The sequence below is a fragment of the Sander vitreus genome, chromosome 8 (genome assembly GCF_031162955.1).
Source record: "Sander vitreus isolate 19-12246 chromosome 8, sanVit1, whole genome shotgun sequence".
In the NCBI taxonomy this organism is placed as follows: domain Eukaryota; kingdom Metazoa; phylum Chordata; class Actinopteri; order Perciformes; family Percidae; genus Sander; species Sander vitreus.
In genome coordinates, this window is record NC_135862.1 from 12104171 (window position 1) to 12127508 (window position 23338).

At 41.1% G+C, this 23338-nt stretch overlaps 2 protein-coding genes across 5 annotated transcripts; both read left to right on the forward strand.

Moving 5' to 3' along the window:
* The first annotated feature begins 12443 nt into the window (after positions 1-12443).
* On the forward strand, positions 12444-15880 carry LOC144522058 (receptor-interacting serine/threonine-protein kinase 3-like). The gene is made up of 12 exons (XM_078256837.1): positions 12444-12579; positions 12829-13022; positions 13153-13501; positions 13588-13736; positions 13830-13879; positions 14131-14292; positions 14444-14526; positions 14662-14719; positions 14814-14902; positions 15197-15242; positions 15354-15596; positions 15688-15880. The coding sequence occupies exons 2-12, from the start codon at positions 12868-12870 to the stop codon at positions 15693-15695; spliced, it is 1392 nt and encodes a 463-aa protein (XP_078112963.1). The 5' UTR covers positions 12444-12579; positions 12829-12867; the 3' UTR covers positions 15696-15880.
* Positions 15881-17126: 1246 nt separating this feature from the next.
* impdh1a (IMP (inosine 5'-monophosphate) dehydrogenase 1a) lies at positions 17127-23105 on the forward strand. 4 transcript variants are annotated; one of them, XM_078256053.1, is made up of 16 exons: positions 17127-17362; positions 17877-17975; positions 18627-18675; positions 19431-19532; positions 19708-19782; positions 19941-20147; positions 20292-20379; positions 20492-20691; positions 21163-21253; positions 21371-21466; positions 21597-21740; positions 21951-22092; positions 22191-22334; positions 22549-22632; positions 22842-22858; positions 23002-23105. In XM_078256053.1, exons 1-16 carry the CDS (start codon positions 17127-17129, stop codon positions 23103-23105), a joined length of 1878 nt encoding a protein of 625 aa, XP_078112179.1. The 4 variants fall into 4 exon arrangements, with proteins under 4 accessions (XP_078112179.1, XP_078112183.1, XP_078112181.1 ...); XM_078256057.1 differs by lacking the exon at positions 22842-22858 and having other exon boundaries at positions 17304-17362; positions 23002-23023; XM_078256055.1 differs by lacking the exons at positions 17127-17362; positions 22842-22858 and having other exon boundaries at positions 17878-17975; positions 19708-19767; positions 23002-23023.
* Positions 23106-23338: the final 233 nt, after the last annotated feature.

Here is a 23338-nt window from a genome sequence, read left to right on the forward strand (position 1 = left end):
TGCCACCCTGCCGCCCCTCCCCTAAACCTGCATCCTGGCACACATGACAGGTGGCACCTTGCAAATGTGACACCGCCATTGCCCTGAAAAATAATGTATGTATTCATTATAGGGCTGAGCGAGTAATCGTTTTCAAATCGAAATCGAGATTTGAGAGAATGCGATTAGCTAATCGTGAAGACCGTGATTAATCGACTGTGCAATATTTAGTGTAATGTTTGATGTAACATTTGGTTTAACATTTTTTTAATTCTCTTTTTATTATTATATTTACTGTTTTTTCATAAGATAAATGCTGGAATAATGTTACATTATCACAGATTGTTAACAGAAATGTCCTATTTTCAGTAGATGTTTTATTTATTATTTTATTACTTTATTTAACATGATCGTAGAAGGTGCAATATGAAGATGCTGCTATTGAACTGAGGCATATCAGACATTTCAGTTTACAGGAAAGTACTGATATTTTTGTATTGGAATTGCTTTTATTATGATAACTTTAGCTTTTGTGATAAATGTTCTGTGTTTGACTGTTCAATGTTCCATGGTTATTAAAAGAACAACACTTATTGCCGGCAATTCATATCTCTGTTTTCATCCTTGCATTAGAATATAGAGCCGTTTTGATGGTCTGTCATGTTATAAAGCTCCATGACATGTTTTATCTGTTACACAGTGAATACTGAACTTTAGCTAAACTTTAAAAATAATTACCGTAAATTGAATCGTAATCGCATCGTATATCTGGCAGAAAAATCACAACTGGATTTGTTCAGCCCTAATTCATTACATTCAAACTAGCAAGCAGCAGTTAAGCAGAAAACCAAAAATGTGAATCCAAACCACTTCTTCTTTTTCACTATTTCACAACAAATGTGGCAATGTGTTCACAGTGAGACAAAAATACACTGCCCTCCTCCTCTGCTTGTAAATGCAGCGCACCTATACCATACCCAGAGGCTTCAGGCCTCAGGTTCAGCCATGATTGATTAAACTTGAATGCACTAGGCTTATCGTGTTTTGATGCTGCAAACCCGAGCAGAAAACCCTCATTTATTTACCCTGAAAGGTTCCATAGCAGCTGGACAGCCATCAGATAAATGTCATATTGCTGTGGGCAATATCCTGCCAGCCAACTAAAATAAGATGGGAATCTCCTAAAGCCAGCGCAGGAATCTCATCTAAACATTTCTGTCTGTTTGTTCTGGAAGCATTGATTGGCTGCACCACCATATAGTAGGTCATGTGTGAGAAGGAAAGAAAGATGCGGCTCTTTCTCGTGCTGCTGCTCAATCAATGAAATGGCCAGTGACTTACAGTGAATACAAATACACATCTCAGCCGTTTATGCACAAACTCTTACACCGTATCGACCCAAGAGTCGAATAATTAGTGAGTTAGGTTTCATCTGAGCAATTTCAGCGCATTACAAGGCACCTGCAGAGGTAGCCAGAACAGAGATAGAGAGCCCTAATAAACATAAGGATAAAGGCAGAGAGACAGAGCCCAGGGAATCACTGGCAGACTTTGATGAGCATCTGCCAGGGTACACAGGCTGGGTCACGTCCTGCTCGTTAATGCCTGTTTCATTAACCGCTTCCGCACATCACTCACACAAGATAAGCTCAGTTGATAACCTGGCTCACAGCCGGTCAGCCATTAGACGCACAAGGAACGCTGCCACACTCCACTGGACTGGGAGACTGCCGCATACATTAACATGCAGGAAGGGATGCACTGTGCAGACAGAGAGACAGAAAGACAGACACACACATTTCACATATTCACACCTGAGACCTTTTCCTGGCTACACACACACACACACACACACACACACACACACACACAAAATGACCACAGCTGAGCGAGCAGATACTCTGGTGAAGTCAATTAGAATTGAGGCGCCTTTACCTCTGCAGCTCATCAATAGTCCTTAAACAGGCTGCAGTGTAAACAGCTCAGAAGATTTAATGGTATGCTGTGGTCTCTCGCTCTCACACACAAACACACACACCAACACCAACCCCAACGCTTATACATTTATGCATGTGGTGAGAACCATTTCGCTTGTCTGTGCTACCTCTTGGCTACTCTAATTTATTCTCTCATTACATGTTTTCTTCTCCTCTCACTCCGAAAAAAGTAAAATTCTTTACAACTTAGTAAATTAAAACAAAATAGTATGTTTGACATCTGTGATGAACAAAGGTTACAACCCGATCCAGCCTAAAGCAGAATGTCTTGATGATGCCCCTTTGATCTTTGACAGGCCAATCAATACTGTGATCATGGACAACTTTCAAAGCTGGACACTAGAGAATCAAAGCTCCAATCAATATCAAACCTTAGCTGTGTCAATAACTTTGTGGACTCAGCATATAGTTTTACATTCAACCTTGAAGCAACTAATTATATAATAACATCGAGATAACAGCATAAACTCGCAGTAATCAATGGTTTTATAATAACAGTCATTCAAATGACTACATGTAATGTAAGTCGTCATTGACAACAAGGGACCCACACACTAAGTACAATCAGCATCTCTGCAGCTCTTTGGAGCTTTTTTGTTGCTTTTTAAAGCTCATTGTCTTTGAATAAATGTGTGCACATTTAGCTACTGTATGGTTCAGTGTCAATTGTCTCATCAACCCAGCAGCAGCCAGCTGTTTTTGACAGACAAGCTCAAATAAATCCACCAAATGTTATCTGCCCAGCAGCAAATGGCAGACAAAGTTAGCTGCTAGCCAACGATAGCTGCTAGGAAACGTAAACTGCATCATAAGCTGGTGAGGAAAGTCGGGCAGCTAGCAAGTTAAAGACGATGTTTTTTCTTAATAGTTGGAAGAGACGAAAGCAAAGCTACAAGGAGAATGTAAATATCACACTTACATTTTCCAGGTGGCCAGAAAAAGCACTCCTGTGTGATGATAATGTTGCTCCATTTCTGCTGGATGTTAGCTAGTTCACGTTAACCATAACAACTTGAGTAGCAGCTGTATGAGGCATCATAAACCCGGACGGTGTGTCTGTTAGATTGCAATGTAAAAACGTTGGCGCTTATTTCAGGCCAGCTGCTGTTTTTGTGTTTGAAACTGACAAATACATAATTTCACATGTCTAACCCACAGATAAAGCCTAATTTCCTTTCAGGCCATTTTACTTAGGCTACTGGATAAATAGCCTGAGTAAAGTTCAGCAATGTCCACATCTAGACTTGCTCTTGTGCTCTATGTCACCTGTTTGTTTCGAAATGAGCCCAAAGGTGTAGCCTATTGCATCTTTGTAGAAATTGCAAATAATTTTATGTGATTAGCAGGTCATTGAGTTGCACGTCTCAAACACATTGCATTGGGCATTGAAAACAAAACAACAGAAACATCCAACACCAATTTGATGTGTTCTAAAAAGGTAGATAATTTTTTTAATAGAGATAGGCCTACTTGATCTTAGTTGCAGTTTCTTATATGAGCTTAACTATTTTACATGTGTTCAATATTTCAAAACTTTAGGTAAGTAGGCTATACAAGGTTTTCTTCCTTTCCACTTTTTACATAACAGAAATTTGCCTAAACTTGGGCTGTTTAAAATTGACATGACCTACCTCACACAACAGTCTTGATTTGTATTGTAGGCATAGCCTCTCCAATAACACACCAACCTATTCATATTTATCACACAGCAACACAAACGGTCAAGTGTATAAAATAACAATGTTAATTTCTTTGTCTTAAGAGAAACAGCAGATTGAACAACCAGGTGTGTCAAAGGCATTTATTTTTTTCCTGTTTTAAAGTAAAAGTGTTTATTTTCCCCTGCAGCAACGACAGAGCTTTAGTTAGCTGACATCAGCAGAACCAGCTCCTCTACATCACTCAAGCATGACTGTTCTGCAGCCAGACTGCAGCTTTAGGAAAATTATTCTTTTTTTATTATAGAGAAACAACCAAATAAGCAAAAAGGGAAGTGGAGAGAAAAAAAGACTTCTGTAGTAGAACAAGAACATAAAGTGGCAGATAATAAAACAGCAATAATGAAATGCCATCTGCGCCTGTGCTTCTCATTCATACTAATCACCCATAAGAATCTATGCCGGGTATAAACTGGTTAAGCAGGAAACCTTGAGATTACTTTCAGTTCTGGCAGTAATATAAAGGTGTGTGTGTTTCTGTGTAGGTTATGTGTGCTTTTTTGTACAGGTGTGTTGTAGGTGTGGATTGTGGGTAGATTTAAAAGTGACACGTTAACTCAAAGCATTTGATGGTATGACTGAATTTTTGTAAGATGTGAATTACTGAGTTACTGTACTATATATGCCCGCTTCAACCAGATCTCACAAAAAGTATCAAATACTAATTTCCACAGTTACATACAAACACACACTTAAATAAAATATGATCTGCTTCTTCCCCTCTGCCATTTTTACAGGGCAGTAATCAATTATCTCAGTATGATGTCATTCTGCTAACCCTCCCCCATACTGTTCAGCCTTCCATGTGTACACTGGCTGCTCTATCGTTGTGTGCATCAGATCAGGACTGGAAACTACAATACTAATCTTATATTGGGAAAATAATCTCCAAACACTGATAATAACTTATGTTTCGTTGTGTCAAGTTTTTAGGGATAAGCACTCATTTTGACATAGCTAATGCACATTGCAATTAAGTCACATGTACAGTATACACACACACACACACACACACACACACACACACACACACACACACACACACACACACACACACACACAGTCAGTACATCACGTCATAGAGCAGTGATTTGATTACCGCTGAATGAATCCTCTGGCTTGATCACACTGAGTCATCTGGTCTCGATCCTCAGTGACGGAATAATTGAATGAGGGACAGTAATGAAGAGACATGGACGCCAACATGAAGGGCAGCGTAAGGTCTTTGTTTTTGGGTTGCCTCTCTTTCTAAATGGTTTGTAGCTGGATGCTTGCCCAAGTATAAATAACACATCTCTTATCAAGTTATCAACATGACTTCACAACCGGCAAAGTTCAAGCCACACACGTACAGTAGTAATTGCTTTGCCAGGTGTGTGATGATGTCATCTACAACAGAGCATTTTTCATGCAGGAAAGACAGATAAGCTCTAATATGTACACTGCTATATCACTGTGACAATGAAACTGAGAGCTGCTGAGAGCTCACTGTATGCAGAGCAGAACCCTCCAGCAATATGAAGATAATCCACTTAGCTTCTGTGTGTGTCAAGATACCAACTTGCCCTGCTTTCTCTCAGCTGTATTTGCTGGGCCTAGTGTAACAGATAGCAAAATGCATATTGATCGACTGCCTCTGATTATGGAAAAAGACATGCCACTCTGACACAACAAGAGATTTGCAAAAATAAAACAAGATGAGCCAGAGCAGAACATTGAGATGAACTCTGTTCCCATTTTTTTGACAGCCTCATCTCCGTCTCTATACATGATTCCATTTGACACTTTATCAGCATGTGTTCAATTTATGATAAATCCTGGATTAGCTGCATCAAAAAACTAAACTCTCTGACTGAAGCCTGTGAGATGTTTTTAGATTTAGTCTGCAATTATTGCTGTTATTTACCCCCTATGCTCATCAAATGTTACAGGTTTAAAGCACCTCTTTACCCCCCAAGGTACGGTATATCCATCTTGGACATAGCTGCTCTTCTCTGAGCCCTAAAGAGCAGAGCTAATTGGCTCAGTGATGAGCATGATGGTGGCAAAGACTATAGCTGTTCCAGTTCTGATTTAAAGTATAATGAATCCTGCAATTAAGAGCACACGCATTAGTTTGAACTACAAAAGGAAAGACTTGCATGTGATCACACATATCCAGGATTAAAAAAGTCTTGTGCAGTAGTCACACATTTCACTTTAGGTGAAAGACAAAGCTAGGAGACATGTACAATCTCTGTGATAGAGATCTCAGCAGTAAAGCTATAACATGTCCCACTGAGGTCAAATGATACCATCTAATTTGTGATCTGTTCCAATATCTGATGACAGCATGTCTCTGTGTGTCTTGGCTGGCACAGACTTGTTATTGATCTCTTTATCCTTCGTTAAAACAGAAACCCATCAGAGCAGGCAGACAGACAGAAAGAGATGCTGTCTGTCCATTTAGATGGAATTGGCATGGAATCCCCCCTATGTTGGTTATACAGTATATAAAAACATGCCCGTATTTAATTAATCTGTGAAGATGAAACGCATTTAAAAATGAGTCATTTGTCACTTTTCCCTCCCAGTCATTGTATTTTATTGATCTCACCCTATCATAACAATATTAGGATACTTGCCTGAATTCTCATATAATATTCTCCCCCCTCTTGGCCCAGTCTCTATATGACAGACATCAAACCATTCGGTTTTATAGCTGAGCTTGTGTTGGTCTGGGCCAATCCCATTAGTTCCAGACCAATAAAGCCCAGAGGAGAACTATTTTTTTATATTTATTTGTATCAGCTTGTAACAAGAAAACTTAATTTTCCTGTTTGTGGTAACTGAATCAGGTCACTTCCTATTGCTCAAGCTTGGTGAGTGACTATGTATGAAAATGATGTGTGTGAATGTTTGATGTGAGTGAGGGATGTGGGTAATTTGTTGTGCTGTAAGTGTGAATTATGCTGAATTATGCTTAACAAAGCTGCTCCTGCAATTACTGCTGGAGATAATCACTAATTCACCTGAAATATTAATACACACAGAGGCAGGAAGCATGATCAATATTAATCTTGGCCCACCCTCAAACACAATGCAAACACACACACACACACACACACACACACACACACACACACACACACACACACACACACACACACACACACACACATGCTCTGCATAGACTCCCATTAATAATTAAAATAGGTTCAAGCCCTGAACTTGTCAGCATGAATACAAATGCCATGGATTTTGTGAACAAATCACTGAGAACTGAAATTAGTTATCCAGTGTCAACCTTGTTCAGCAGCCTGTATTTATTGTAAAAGAAAATTCAACACAGACCATATTTATTGTAAGTCATGTTATTACTTAGCATTGGTGAGCTCAACATCCATGAAAACCAAAGAAAACACAAAAAGCACAGGGATGTCCATATTGAAGTGTTTCGCTCATTACCAACTGGCGAAGAGTGGCTCGGAATTAATAATAATAAATGGGGAGAAAATCACTGGCTCTAATCATAAATGTAAAAAAAAAGTGACATTAAAAAGTTGTGACAGTAAGCTAGTTTTTGTGAGCTGGGGTGACAGAAAGAAAATCTGGGGTGACAGCACGGCTGTCAGCTATAACAGTAAGAGCACTTGTAAGGGGCCGCCCTCTATGCTAATGCTAACATAAGCAGAGGCAGTGTAAAATGGAGTCAAGGGACACCAACTGCCTGCCAGCAGATTAATGCATTCTTGTCTCTATGCCATAAAAGGTCCAAATAATCCCTTAAGAATGAGTCTATTTTGGAGAGGACAATTTTAAAGGTGATAATATTTGTTGTGTTACACAGTATGTTGTCTGTGGTGTCTGAAACTGTGTGTCATGGATGCCCTGCACTTTTTAACTGCGCAACAAATTTACCTACGGGTATAAATAAAGTAACCTGAACCTGTAGTGTGCCACTTTCACTTTCTCCTCCTTTTCTTACTCACTCCTTCTATTCCTGGTCTCATCCTTCACTTTGTCTATTTCTCCTTCCTGCCTCTGCCCTGTCCATCATCTCATGCACTCTTCTCCCACCCTGCTCCTTTTACTGCTGCCTCTCCCCTGAGTGGGATGCATGGCCTATCGCCATAGTAACAGACAGTCATGACAGGTGGAGATAGCAGGTAGTGCGGCGATGCATGACTCCCCCTGGGACTGCAGAATGCCAACACTATAGAATGAGAATGAGCAGAACAAGCTCTCATATACAAAGTATACATAGTATGCATACAGGGTGTACTTTTGATTCATTGAAGCTAATCACGAGAGGGGTCCATGCCTTATCTGTATTCTACACATGCAGCAAAGCCACCCTGCCATTGTTTCACTGTGCGGCCGCACAGAGCTGAGAGAGGAGGTCAATGGATTTGCGCATGTTGTGTGCTTCTATTTCATCACTCTCTATGGCCAGATCTGAACCAGGCCAAGCCAAGCCAATTTGTTTCATGTCAGTGAGGGACAGGTTTCTGCACTAACAAGATCCTACAAATCCTCTGTTATGGGCTGCAGAAAATCTGTTTTCTCTATATTGTGTAGCTTTAATTGAATTGATTCAGTCTTAAAGATGGGAAATGATCACTTGCTACAGTAATCTCCCACACACACACACACACACACACACACACACACACACACACACACACACACACACACACACACACACACACACACACACACACACACACACACCTTTAGCAACTTATATGCATGCACTGCAGACACACACATGCCATTTTCACACTAAGATATATTAAATGACATCTGTCTCCGACATGCACAAACACCATGTTCAGCACCGTATCCCAATGCCTGCAGTAGTCTCTGATGGATTTCTCCCACACCTCACCACTGCAGTAGTTGAACACGTGGAGGAGTTAAACCAAAGCTAGAGTTTTCTGAGTTGGATGCAAAAGACAGCCATTTCTTTAGTATGGAAAGTGGCTTTAGAGCCTCACTATGAAGTTATCGGAGGATTTCAGGCTTGTGGATGTTAGTAAAGGGGAGGAGCAAACAAAAAACATCTCTTTTAATGAGATGACAGCTCACCTACTGCATTAGTGGCTGCAGGAGCATTTGCCATGAGGAGAGAGTGATGAGAGAAAGCCACAGCACTGAAAGAAACGAACAAAGACAGACAGTAGACAGCGCCGACAATACTATACCCCTCCTCGACTCACCATGAGCAAACACACGGCTGATTCAGGCATAAGTTGGACAGCCATGTTGGGATCCTCCTACAGTTTCTTGTGAAAAGGGAACGTTGCCAATTTCCTGGAGCGTCTCTCTTCGTTATCCTCTTGTTCGTTCCTTTTATTCTCGGTCTTCACCTAGGATGCAAGCTCACCTCTGTCCAGAAGAAGTCCTTTGACTGTCCTTAACCACCTCCCTCTGTCTCTCAGTCAGTGCTGCAGATAGCCTCTGGTGTCTGATTGTAATGCCACAGTCCCTGGAGAGCCTGTAACTCCCCAGTCTCTCTGCGACTCTTCAGACTGAGCGAAAAGCAATCCTCCTTCTTCCAGTTCTTTGATCTGAGAGCAGAGCAGACATCCCCCCCACTCCCCCTTTCACTTTTAAAACACTCCCCGCAGACCCCACGCCCACCTCCCCCAAACCCCTGTGACTCGGGCGCCTCTTGGTAAATGCTCCCCTCCCTCTGTTGCTGCCTTCTGCCTCCCTTTTTCAGTCTACTCTCCTCACAACACAAAGCACATCCAGGCGTGCACGTGGGTTTTCGGTCTATTCTCTTTTTCCTGAGGCTGTCCTGTTACTGCTCCACAGGACGGAACCTGCATCAGGGATGCTCCCCAGTCTAAAACACCTCTACACTGTGGTGGGAAAGACAGACGCTCACCTCAGCTCTCCACTCAGACATCCAGCGCAGAGAGATCCTCTTTAGGCTGATCCCCTGCCTCATATATCATCAGCATGAGACAAGGACAGAGAGGGAAGCAAATAAAGGAGAGTATGATAGACAGTTTCAAAAGGACAGAGGATGAGGTAAAAGGCAGCCACGAGGAGAGAGATGTAGTGGAGATAGCAGCCACTGGTAAGAGAGGTCCACACTGTGCTGAGCGTAAATGAGGGTGGGTGGAGAAGAGGGAGGGGAGAGAGCGATGGAAATGCAGAGAGCGAGAACAGACCGCACCTATCAACGCAAAACAGCAAGGCAGCATGGGATGTGAGTAAATACACCTCAGCTCGCTTAATGAACAGGGTGTGCATGTGTGACATATGATTTACATCCATAGTAGCTGTCATGTTCACAGACACCTGTGCTCCAGACTGTCAATTTTCTTTTTAGAGCAGTGTTTGGCATTCATAATTTAGACTGTAAACAGTCTTAGCGTGGCTTGTGTCTTGTGTGTGCATGAGAGAGCATGCATGGTGGAGAAATAAAGAAAAGTAATGAGAGGGAGATTCTCGAGAGAAGGTAAGAAATCATAGGAATAAAGAATGCTGTAGCTGGAGAGAAGGCTCAAGGCTCAGTGCAATCAAGTAGCACCAGCTCAGCTTTAAATATTGTGAAAATGTAACTATCTTCATTGTGAGCAAATGTATGCCCGCGCATGATTCTGTGGGTGTGGGTGGGGGTACAGTTGGGTACATAATCCCAGCATTGTGCTTACTGTAAATAATTTAACAATTTAAGAAAAAAATATTTAACAATAATTATTATCAAAAGAACCAGTTGAAAATATAGTTGCAAGCAGCAATGAGGGGGCCAAGCAGTACACTAGCAGGAATGGCATTGCCATGACATGAGCAAGCACTCACAGCAACTTTGATGGCAATTGGATAAAGAATGGCTGAGATATCAGCTCATTTACTTTGTTACAGCGCCCCTAGAGGCCAAATGACACCACTTTCCTTGCACGTCCTCACAATCAGCTACCATGTCCCTGTACCAAGTTTGGACTTCATACATCAAAACATTGCTGACTATGAGCTCACTTCCTGTAACTCTAGCGCCCCCGTAGTGGTCGAAGGTCACCAAATTTATTGTGCGTCGTCAGGATGGGGTCCCAAGTCCATGTACCAAGTTTGGTTTCGATAAGTCAAAGCGTTGCTAAGATATGAGCCTACTTCCTGTGATTATAGCGCCCCATAGTGGTCAAAAGTCACAACATTTCTTGAGCCTCCTCCTAATTGGGTCATGAGTCCAAGTATTGAGATTGGTTTTGATACGTGAAAGCCTCCCTGAGATATGAGTTCACTTCCTGTTTACGTACGATATTGTCATCATGGGGTGCGTTGAGTTCGGCGTCATCCAAGGATTCCAACTATATCTCGATGTTCAAAATCGGGCATACGGTTCAAAAGTTAACTGCATGGATGCAATGCCAACTTTGACCTATTGGTGGTGCTAGACTGCCTGTGGTGCAGACCTAAAACTTGGTGAAATGAATTATGGGACTGTCCTGAATCAATGTGCCAAATTTCACAACTTTTTATTGTACGGTTCTATGGGCTGCCATAGACTCCCAAGGCAGAGGAAAGATATGTAATACTAAGAAAAGGTAGAATCACTAATGGTGCCTCGCAGCTTCGCTGCTTGGCCCCCAACTAGTTCCATTACATGTATTTCTACCTGCATGATTCTACTGTATGTGAATGTGTTATTTTTTTAAAGACCTCCTCCAATGAAAATCAAATTTTGAACTGTCAACACGTCTTTAATTGTCAACATGTCCATATCGTGTTTTTTATATGTTACAAGACATCATGAGCATAAAAAGCAGTAAACCGCATGGCTGAGCATTTCAGCCTTGGATCTGCAGTGTAGCAATGACAGGCTCAAAAACATGGATTCAGACAGCCAGGGTTTCATACATCACATATCTAAGGAATCAATCCCATCAACTTGCAGGGGGCTTTCCATATCATTAAGCTTAAAGCTATTGTGAAAAAAAGGGCTATTCGAGGAGAAGCCAGGTGTATTGGTATTTTAAGCTAAGTTTCACTTTTTTCAAAACAAAGGCCTAGACATACGCTGTGTCAGCCACTGCCAGTTACAAGCTAACAAGCTAACAAACAACCTAAACAAATCAAAGATGTTGATGAGAGATCACGTTTATTCTTCATCTATTTTAAGGCTCACTCAATAGTGACTAATATAAACAATGAAGTCTCAGTCATAGCAAAGCTTCCTTTATATAGGCTGGATCGCACACCGAAAGCAGCAAACACGTTATAGATGGGAGGAGATTGCCACATCTGCAATAATACTTTTCTTACCACATCCCCATCCCATTCAGATAACACATGGGCCTGAAGAAAAACCCAGTGCCCTTCATAACTTCCTCTTACAGTGCATGCTTCATTAAGGAAGTTCAAATATGTATCATTTTTTTTAGCCACTATAAAAATAGTAACAAAATGGAACAATATTCCAGTTTGTATTTCGCCACAGAAAAATCTGTAATGATAAAAGGTTTAATGATGTATGTTATTTGAGTTTCTGGGGTGTGGTATGAGCAACACATTCTTGCCATTCCCTGAAATAAAATTACGATCAAACGTCAAAAAATGTGTACAATCGTGTGCAATCCGTTTTAGTTCAGCTTATCTTCTATTTCATTCATTTTAATACACCACTCTGCACATCAGTCGTCACAACAGTAAATGTGACCCACTCCCCACAGCCATACAGTATGTACAGATGTTGCCCAAAACAAGCTCTCTTTCCTCCAGCCTCCCTCACAAGCCCCAGTAAACTCCTCCCCTCAGCTACGGCTTCAGGCTGCTCAGAGAACAGAACAGGAAACTGGAACTTGTACCTACTGTACTTGTTTTGCCACAACTTTCGTATGTACTAATTCTTGAATCTTAATGTACCCACACGCGGCGTGAGGGGATATATGGTGAGTAGAAGCCAGCTTTTTTTTATAGAGTAACAAGAACAAAACATAAGGGACGTGTTAGTGGAAAATGTTTGTCTGTGTCCTCAGAACCAAATGTTGCTTTTAATGTAATGTGGTGCTGAAAGCAAGGGCACAGTATAAGCAGTAATAACAACATAGTTCATAAAAAGAAATATCTAAGCAGCCATTGTACGACTTTTTTTATGTTTAGCAGCTTTGATTTAAACTTAATTTCATATTTTTGAATAGATTTGCAGTTGCAGTTGTTCTACCTGAGTTCAGCAGGAGATGGCACTGCCAAGCCAGAAAACTGAGCTAGTTGGTGACACAAGCTTGGAGAAATGGGAGTCAGTTGGCTCCGGGGGATTCGGCCATGTCTACAAGGCCAGGCACAAGGACTGGGGATTTGATGTGGCCATAAAGATACTTCATGAGGCTGTTTGGTAAATTTTTAAATATCTGCATTTTTTTTGTAATTTGAAGGACTTAGTTCAAATGATTAATTCATACACATATTAAATTAATATTTAACAAGTGAATGTCTCTTTTGCTTCTTTTTTTGTTTTGTTTTAGTCCTTTCAACAATCACCTACCTCTTTCCATCCCCTTTACAAAACTGTGTGACGAGGCTAATCATATGGATAAGGCTTCCTGTGAGTTTGTGCTGAGGCGCTATGGAACTTATCAGGGATATCCGCCTGGTAAAAAAACATCCATGCAACATGGAATAGTGATGGAGTTCATGGGAAGAGGCTCTCTTCAGTCCCTGCAGGAAGAACTCTCTGGCCCTGTACCGTGGGCCCTGGCCTTCCGCATGGCCCATCAAGTGGCTCTAGGCATGACCTTCCTCCATTCAAAGAACCTTATTCACGGCGACCTAAAGCCAAGTAATGTACTGCTGACTATGGACCTTAACGCCAAGGTAGAGTGCCATCTACCTAAAATTGTATGTAGATATAAAGCCAATGTAATTATGTTTGATATCATGTTACCCTTCTTTCTCTGTAGCTAGCAGACTTTGGTCTGTCCAGAGTTTCCACCAGTGCTTTAAACAGCAACAGAGAAACAACAGGGGAGATTGGAGGCTCATACAAGTACATGCCTCCCGAGGCTTTTAAAGCATCATATGAACCTGTCCGTGCCTTTGACAGATACAGGTTGGACATAACATAGAATAATACTGCCCATATTAAAAACCTTAACAGCATCACAGTAACCTGTTACTGAAAAACTTTCTCTCTCTTGATCAGCTATGGTATCCTGCTCTGGTCCATTCTTAGGGGTAAAGAGCCCTATCCAAGTAGGTGTAATTTATTTTATTGTCCTAATATTTGCCACAAAATAGTATTTCTTTTTTGGCACTTCAATTTTCCAATATTTTATCCAATGAAATCACATTATGTCATCTATTTTCTCCTCTTTCCCCTCATAATTTATCAGTTTACAACTAAACTAAGCACTGTATGTAAAGTACTGTTTATGTCCAGCTCCCATGCTTAGTGTTTGAATCTTTTGATGCATGTCTTCATCATTGTGTCACATGTTCTGTAGTGGCTTGTTGTGCTCGTGTGGAACTGAGGATCTCTGAAGGGGACAGACCTTGCTGTGAGGAAATTGACAAGATGAAGCTGAAGGTAGATGGGTTGGAAGAACTGGTTGACCTCATGAAGAAGTGCTGGGATGAAAGTCCTTTCAAGAGGCCTACCTTTCAAGGTGAGCATTTGTTATTGTTGTCACCATATTAGAACATTTTCTACTCTGAACTATATACTTCAAGCAAATGAGCTTAGAATCCTTGTAGACTAGCTTGACACATACACTACGTATTAATATATAATAAATTGAAACTTTGCTTCTGTTTTAGACTCCCTTAAAGTAACTGACAAGGTCTTCTCAAAGCACGAGAAGGGAATTCATAAGGCGGTCCTGGACGTCTCGACAAGACTGGTACAACTCATGAATTTAATTTCAGAAAATGAAATATAGTGCAGATTAATCATGATTTATAATTTAGGAGGAAGACTTTGAACTGGTTTATTTATTTCTCTAATATATACTATTTTCTCCCTTGTTGTACTTTAGGAGTCACCAAACAGTAATCAATCAAGCTGGGCATTCAATGTTCCTCTTCAGACACCAGGTAGATTGTTCAATACTGTTAGTGGGTCAGGCGAGTGTGTCCTCATCAGTTATTCCTTACTTTCCAAAACATGATGTTTCTTTCTCTTTTTCAGAACAGTCAGAGTCAAATGATACTGTTGATAATAAAATGATACACTCACAGTATAAAGGAGTTACAAAACTGGAAAGGTCTTCAATACAGGTATGCCAAATACCCTTTGATCTTTGACTTATATATGTATATCTCATAGGAATATTGTTTATTTGTTTATTTTGTTATTTGTTGTCTCATTAATTTAAATTAATATTATTTTGACGGAAATGGACATAACATTCTCAGTTTATTATCCTGTTATACCACACGTCATTTGGAGAAAACATAGAAACAATCCCGTTGTTTAGACTGGGATTCTGAAACGCGTGTATAATACATTTTTCAATGCACAAAATAAATTACACAATATAGACTGAGAGAGCTTCTTACTTTTGCAAACAGGACTCTGTCAGTGTTTCTACTAAAATAATGAGTGACGAAGATAAAGGTGAGTATTTCTGTCATTTGATCTGATGAAAAAGTCTAGTTTCAATCACATTAAGTCACATTAATAATTTAATTTCGCTTTTCATGTTCATTCTTTTATATTTCAAAACAGCAAAGTTTGTCGAAAACAACAGGGCCAAGTTGATTCAAAACATTACCGAGGTAATGGCAATAACAGAGGAGCTTGGAAACATGGTCCACCCTGAAGCCTACTCGTATGTTAAAGCAAAGGCGACAACGCAGGATAAAATGAGAGTCCTTTATAATAGGATATTTCGTTCAGGAGGGGTAGTGGTCAAAGCAGCCTTCTATGACGCCCTCAAAAATCATCATCCCGAACTAGTGGAGAGGCCCGGTAGGATTTCCTTCTGTTAAAATGATCAAACATGGTAGTTAAATCTATGAGATGTTATCCAATGTTTTAATTTCACTTTCTTTTCCCTCAGGTGGCTAATTTTAAGGAACTTGTGGCCTTCCTGCATTTTCTGCAAGTGAAAAACGTTCTTGCCTCTCCTGCTGCGCTTTCATCTTTTATGAAAAAATCATATATTTGATTCCTTTGTATAATGTAATGTGTGTATATAATTTGTTGAGATGTTTTTGATATTTCACTAATAAACATATTGTTTCGGAAAAGAAAGAAAATTATGAGTCCTCACTTTCTCCTTTTCAGCTCAGAAAGTAACATGGTGAGTTCTGAAGGGGCTATGGCTTTTAATTATCAGCGACAAACATGTTTGCCATTGTTAGCATTATGAAGGGGGGGTGTTGCTTGATTCCTCCAGTGGAAAGAGAGAGAGAGAGAGAGAGAGAGAGAGAGAGAGAGAGAGAGAGAGAGAGACAGACAGACAGACAGGGTAAGAGGCTTTTCTAGTTCAATCCCTCAGTAACTGTCACAAGCAGTCAGTCAGTCACCTGCAGATGATGGTGTCGAGGGCTTCCCAGGCAACAAAGTTACTCTCCTTTCTCAGTTTAATCTACAGGTTTGCTGTTTACTACTGTACTCTCACTGTGATTACTGGTCCAAACAGTGAACTGATAAAGACAAAAAACAACAACAAACCTTAATACCGTTGTAATCCTCCAAGGTGAAAGTGTGTTTAAGTGTCAACTTGACCCATCCTTCTCTTCCTCAGTCCTACTGCATCACTCCACCCTATACACCCATCTCACCCCACCCCATCCTGCATTAATGCTCCCAATCCTCTTTGTGGGAGTGTGACGTCTGCTACTGTCAGAAACAGAGTTAAGCTCAGCAGGCACCGGGAGAACAGAGTGAAGAGAAGCTCCACAGATATCCAAGCAGCAACGCATTCTGGGCCTCCAGGGGGACAAATCTCCGCCACCTAAGCAAGACCTGACTCTCCTCCCCTGCGGCTGTTTGTGTCTCCAGCTCGGGGACATTCATGGATTTCTAAATTTGGTCGACTTCAGCAACAGGTTCGCCAAAAACTCTGTGCCCCTACCTGAAGGCCTTACTAGCCTCCAACTCCAGGAATGAGAGCTGACACACTGGAATACAAACTCTTCTCAGGGCAAACAACATTGTTTTGAGGGACATTCATTGCTGCTGCATCTGCAGTTTTCAGATTTTTACAAATTCTGGCCATTTTGGTTTAACTGCTGCACTGGCCACAAAACAGATGGCAAATAGCTTCTTCCCGTGTCAGGTGTGTCTGAAAGGTGTTTGTGTGAACATGCACTCAAAGCATTAGGAGTTTAGGAGTGCTGTGTGTGGGAGCTGCTGTAGCCACTGTTTAATAGGAGTGTGAGGGTGTAACTTTGTGTCTATGAAACAAGTCATAAGTGCGTGAAGTGTGTGCGTGTGAGTGTGTGTGTGAGGTGGTGGGGCCCTGTGGAGGTCGTAGCCCTGGATTTCTTAGAGATGGAGGGTCATGGTTATGAACGGTTTGGAGACGGGGAGAGGGACACTTACCAAATTGACTACCGGAGAATTGTAGGGGACATGGAACCAGCACGACCTCGCATCTCAAACAGAGATGGGGAACAACCTCACCCCTACGGGGCCTATGCCCACCCAGCGCCACATGGACATGGGCATGAGACTGCAGCCCAGCGATACAGCGCTACACGTATCCAAGCTGGCTATGAACCAGAGAGGTCAGTCTCATACTTTTGCTCGGTCTATCACCACACTCCATGTACTGTAAGGTCATGCCCATCTCTGCTTTGCAGAAGTGATTGTGTGAAGCCTTATAACTTCTATCTCTGGCAGCAACTGAGATGTTTATGCTTTCAAGCCTAATTGGTTATGCGCTTTTACAAACCCCTTTATCAGCTACCTGGGCAGCCAACCAAATCCTCTTATCTGCTGCACTGCCGTCATAGGTGTATAGAAAGAGTATCCCAAGAACAGGACGGATTCCTTTTGTTAGCATTTCCTGTCTCCAGTCCAACATTTGTTGTAGGATCTGGCTATGTGTGTAAGGTCAAGAACACACAATTAACACAATTAACTCTATGGTGCTGTGAAGTACATGATGGAAATAAGTGTCACCTATTCATTGTCATATCTTTATACACTTGCCAAATATGTATTAAATATATAACAGACCCTGCATTTCATATTTTCAGTTATATCATGTCTGCATGTGTGTGTGTTTTTATACGTCAGCATGGCAGACTACTTAATCAGCGGAGGCACAGGTTATGTTCCTGAAGATGGATTGACAGCACAACAACTCTTTGCTATCGGTGATGGGCTTACATATAAGTAAGAAATGTTTACACAGATGAATTTTACTGGCTGATTTTATGGTATGCACATGGCATGCACAGCTAGTATGCATGCATGTGCACTCACAGAAGCACACATTAGAGTTATGCAATGTCTTCCATTAAATGTTTTGTAATATCAGTGATGATACATCGGCTTGGGTTTTATAGTTTTATATGGAGGATTACTACTTTAATAGTAATAGTAATACTACTTTCAAGGATGACTCTGAGTGGTGGGACAGACATTAAAAGCAGTGTGTGTGTGTGTGTGTGTGTGTGCGTGTGTGTGTATGTGTGTGTGTGTGTGTGTGTGTGTGCTTGTGTGTGGACTTATCAGTGTGTTAATGGGTGGCACGGTGTAGTTTCCTTAATGGAGGCTATTTGCAGGGTTTATAAATGCAGAGCATTTCAGTGGGTTGAAAGGCTGACAGATTATGTCTGCTCACTGTCAGCTAAGTTTAAAAAACTGCTGCTTTGTAGGAATATAATATCCGCTAAATGGTTCACATGAACAACTAAAGCTACATGATCCTTGTTTATGGTGGTGAATGTTACTAGCAATATTGATCATTAATTTCATTTATGTCATACTTTCCCAGTTCCAATGCGAGATGTTTACATGTGTCTATTTTGTCTCGCCTCGCAGTGACTTCTTGATCCTCCCTGGTTTCATAGATTTTACTTCTGAAGAGGTGGTGAGTATCATAACACAGTCCAGCATATTCACACGCCATAGACTGCATACTGTTCCCTGGTGCACAGTTTATTGTTGTTGTTTTTTTTGTAGATGATGCACAAAGAACAATTTCTTTGGACCAACATGAATAGTTGCATAGTCTTTTTTCATGTTAACTCTGGCATGTCATTCCTCCGGGCCAGAAACATGATCCTGTTCTTGACCGCAATAAAACAAATGTTTGCTGATATTTCATATTCTTGACAATAATGCACAAGCGGAGGCAGGTTTTGCTGTAATCCTTGTAACTGATCCCTAAATCTTTGTTATGTTCCTTAGAGCACAATGTTGTTTATTTGGCTTGCATTGTTTTCGTCTTTGCAAGCTCTGCTGGGACATTCAATTAATTTCATGGTTGGGTCACATGTGTTATTGCTGGATAGGTGTTCAAACAGACACACACACACACACACACACACACACACACACACACACACACACACACACACACACACACACACACACACACACACACACACACACACACATTCATCCAATACTCAGCAGGTGAACTGCACAAGTCGGCCTCTAATCTGCCCATTTTGGTAAAATAAAAACAAACCTTAACATTTGGTTAACAAATGTGCAGCTGCAACACTGTATGGACGTTCTTTCATGTCATGTCATTTTAGATTTACTTCGATATATGTGTTTATCAGTCTTTTTAGGATCATAAAATGATGATTCTGTTTCAAAATGCACTCCATTTTTTAGGATCTAACCTCTGCATTGACAAGGAAGATAACCCTGAAGACACCTCTTATTTCATCTCCCATGGATACAGTCACAGAGTCATCCATGGCCATCGCCATGGCAGTGAGTACAAGCACAGCACCACCTTTCACACACCATACCTGATCGTTCCCTCAGCTTAGCATCATCCTGTTCCACAGACCTTGCAAAGTGTACAAGAAAAGAGGATAGGTTTTCAGTTTCAATTATTTCATCAATGAATTCTTTCCTGTCATTTCCCTGGTTGGCTGGACTGAAGTTGATGGGTGGGATTGGAATAATTCATCATAACTGTACTGCTGAGTTCCAGGCCAACGAGGTGCGCAAAGTCAAGGTATGATGGACAAAGTCGACAAAGACATGAACTTACAATTGACAGAGAATTTAATCAGTGACACAGTACCACAACAGCTGTATTTCACAATAAGATGAAAACAATATATAATGAAAGGCCTATATTCATTCAACACTTGCTTTTTTTGTTGTTGCCAGAAATTTGAGCAGGGCTTTATTACAGACCCAGTGGTGATGAGTCCCCGACACACTGTTGGGGACGTGTTTGAGGCAAAGACACGCCATGGTTTCTCTGGGATCCCTGTTACAGAGACCGGCAAGATGGGCAGCAAGCTGGTCGGCATTGTCACTTCCAGAGACATTGACTTTCTGTCTGAGAAGGACCATGACAGACCCCTGGAGGAGGTTTGTGTATAGCTGATGTGGTAATGTTTGCATGTGTGTAAAAACATAATATATGCAGCAAACATATGCTGTCAAATAACTTGGTGGTATATTGACATACATGCACTTCACTGTTTGAATCAATTAAACCTCTTTTTGATTCAGACAATGACCAAAAGGGAAGATTTAGTTGTTGCACCTGCTGGAGTCACACTAAAAGAGGCGAATGATATACTGCAACGTAGCAAAAAAGGTAAATCTGTGAAGCAGGTCACGCTACAGTAGAGCAAAAGTAACCAGCACTTGAACTCAGCAACACACTTTCTCTTATTTCTGTCACTAATTTTACACTCTGACTCTCCTAGGTAAGCTCCCCATAGTCAATGACAGTGATGAGCTAGTTGCCATCATTGCTAGGACTGACTTGAAGAAGAACAGAGATTATCCTCTGGCTTCCAAAGACTCCCGCAAACAACTGCTGTGTGGTGCTGCTATCGGTACGAGGGAGGACGACAAGTACAGACTGGAGCTCCTCATGCAGGCTGGGGTGGATGTCGTAGTCCTGGTAGGTTTTGACTGTGATCTGATTAGGCTTTTGGTTAGTTAGCAATTTGATTTTGATGTTATAGCACAAAACAGTCCTAAACACATACACCTTAGCTAAGAAGATGATATATATATATATATATATATATATATATATATATATATATACATGCACTTACATGTTGCACTTACATGTGGCTCTTTGTAGTTTGGCTTAATTGAAGCTAATGTACTTATACTGGAGTCCTGCTGTTTGGTGTTTGTCCCTTCACGGTTGAATGCACTTATTGGAAGTCACTTTGGATTAAAGCGTCGGCTAAATGACATGTAATGTAATGTGATGTAACAGTCAACACAAATGGTGGCTTTAGAGTTTATTTTTATTCTATTAAACGAGAACTGTTCTAATTGACGCATTTACTGTTTTAAATCAAAGATCCAGTAGGTGCTTCATCTCTCATTGAAACTATTTCACTTTTTTGGATAACAGGATTCCTCCCAAGGAAACTCAGTGTATCAAATCAACATGATAAACTACATCAAACAGAAATATAATGATCTACAGGTAGTTGGAGGAAATGGTAAGCTCTATTCCTGTCACAGAGCATTCTTCTGCATTTGTGCTGCGAAAACATTCTAAAACCTATTACTCATGTCTCCCACACTGAGCTCTTGTCTGTGTGTCTGTTTCCCTCTAGTGGTGACAGCTGCTCAGGCCAAAAACCTCATAGATGCTGGTGTGGATGCCCTGAGGGTGGGCATGGGGTGTGGCTCTATCTGTATCACCCAGGAAGGTATGATCAAGAGTGCAGTACTGTGAGCAGCAGCTGGTTTAAGATTGTTTTAAAGTCAACAAAACTGCAAATTAGTTTACATGTGATAAATCAGGTTTATGCTATACAATAGTATGCTCTTTCTCCTCAGTGATGGCATGTGGACGGCCCCAAGGTACATCGGTGTACAAGGTTGCAGAGTATGCCCGACGTTTTGGAGTGCCAGTAATTGCTGATGGAGGCATTCAGACTGTTGGACATGTGGTGAAGGCTCTGGCCCTGGGAGCATCTACAGGTAGAATTATGTTCTCCTGTTTCCTCAAGGCTTACATTTTTGTGATTTATATTTGGATCATTCAGTAGACACTTACATGTAATGATAAAGTATCATTATATATATATATATATATATAACCAATGGACTACTTTTTCCCCATGCCTGTTGTCCTTTGCGCACAGCATAACGTCATAGCATTTTTTTGTCCCCTCTATTTCTGCCCCTTAGTGATGATGGGGTCGTTGCTCGCGGCAACCACTGAAGCTCCAGGAGAATATTTCTTTTCAGATGGTGTCCGTCTGAAAAAGTACAGAGGAATGGGCTCCTTGGATGCCATGGAGAAAAATAACAGTCAGAAACGTTACTTTAGGTGAGGGAGTGGAGTTACAGAGGTCATTTGAAAAATGTATAATCGTTTAATGTCATGGTGACACATTTATCTCTTACTCTGTGTGGATTGTGTTCCAGCGAGGGAGATAAGGTGAAGGTGGCTCAAGGTGTCTCAGGATCAGTAACAGATAAAGGCTCCATCCATAAGTTTGTTCCATACCTCATTGCTGGTATCCAACATGGCTGTCAGGACATAGGAGCCAAGAGTTTGTCCATTTTACGGTAAGTGTGAAATGTATTATTTATTATTTTACCTTTATTTAACCAGGCAGCAACTCACTGAGATTAAAAATCTCTTTTTCAAGAGTGTCCTGGCCAAGATACAACCACACATACATACAAACACACAAAAAATGAAATAGTGTGTGTGTGTTTTTATTGTATAAGGACTTTTGTATAAGGACTTTTGACTGTGAGCTGTGTGTCTTTGCACCAGGTCGATGATGTACTCTGGAGAGCTGAAGTTTGAGAAGAGAACCATGTCTGCTCAGATGGAGGGAGGAGTCCACGGCCTCCACTCGTGAGTCTGACCTCTGACCCCTGATCCCCGGCTTCTGATCTTTCCCCCTCCTCTGGAAACCCTTTCTTACTACATGTGCACTAACAATGTGTGTCTAAGCTTTACTGATATTCAGAAACCTTTTACTATCAAATGGAATTTACCTGTGCTTAGCGGCATCAAAAAGTGTCTTCTTTCTTCCTCTTTTCTTACCCATGCTATCACTTTAGATATTCTTTTGTGCCATGTAAGTACATCCATGTGGTTATCACAACTTCATCTTCTTCTTTCATCTATTTATCTCCATCCAATATTGCGTTTACAGCAACACACAAAAACACTTTTCACACACTCTACTTTTTTTTTTTCTTTCAATTGTTTCACGCTTAGTTACGAGAAACGACTTTACTGAGGCTGGAGGAAGAGGAAACACTCGAACAGGACCAAATGTCCCGAGCCCAGCAGCTACCAGCAGATGCACCGGGCACATGTGATCAAACTACAAACACAAAGCTGTCGTTGCTGTACAACACACACACACACACACACACACACACACACACACACACACACACACACACACACACACACACACACACACACACACACACTCTGAAATCTGACACTGCTTTTGTGTGTCCTTCCCCTCTTTTTCTTGTCCGTCCAATCTCTTACCCCTTTGAAAGATTGACAAAACAATACACGTTAACCTGAATTTAAACATTGA

What these genes read in the sequence shown, in the direction of transcription:
- LOC144522058 (XM_078256837.1), top strand. Translation starts at nt 12,868, where the DNA reads ATGGCACTGCCAAGCCAGAAAACTGAGCTAGTTGGTGACACAAGCTTG. An exon ending in TGGACGTCTCGACAAGACTG is followed by an intron (nt 14,527 to 14,661) that starts GTACAACTCATG and finishes GTTGTACTTTAG; the next exon opens with GAGTCACCAAACAGTAATCA. An exon ending in TGTTCCTCTTCAGACACCAG is followed by an intron (nt 14,720 to 14,813) that starts GTAGATTGTTCA and finishes TCTCTTTTTCAG; the next exon opens with AACAGTCAGAGTCAAATGAT.
- impdh1a (XM_078256053.1), top strand. Translation starts at nt 17,127, where the DNA reads ATGGAGGGTCATGGTTATGAACGGTTTGGAGACGGGGAGAGGGACACT. An exon ending in ACGAGGTGCGCAAAGTCAAG is followed by an intron (nt 19,783 to 19,940) that starts GTATGATGGACA and finishes TGTTGTTGCCAG; the next exon opens with AAATTTGAGCAGGGCTTTAT. An exon ending in ACTGCAACGTAGCAAAAAAG is followed by an intron (nt 20,380 to 20,491) that starts GTAAATCTGTGA and finishes TGACTCTCCTAG; the next exon opens with GTAAGCTCCCCATAGTCAAT.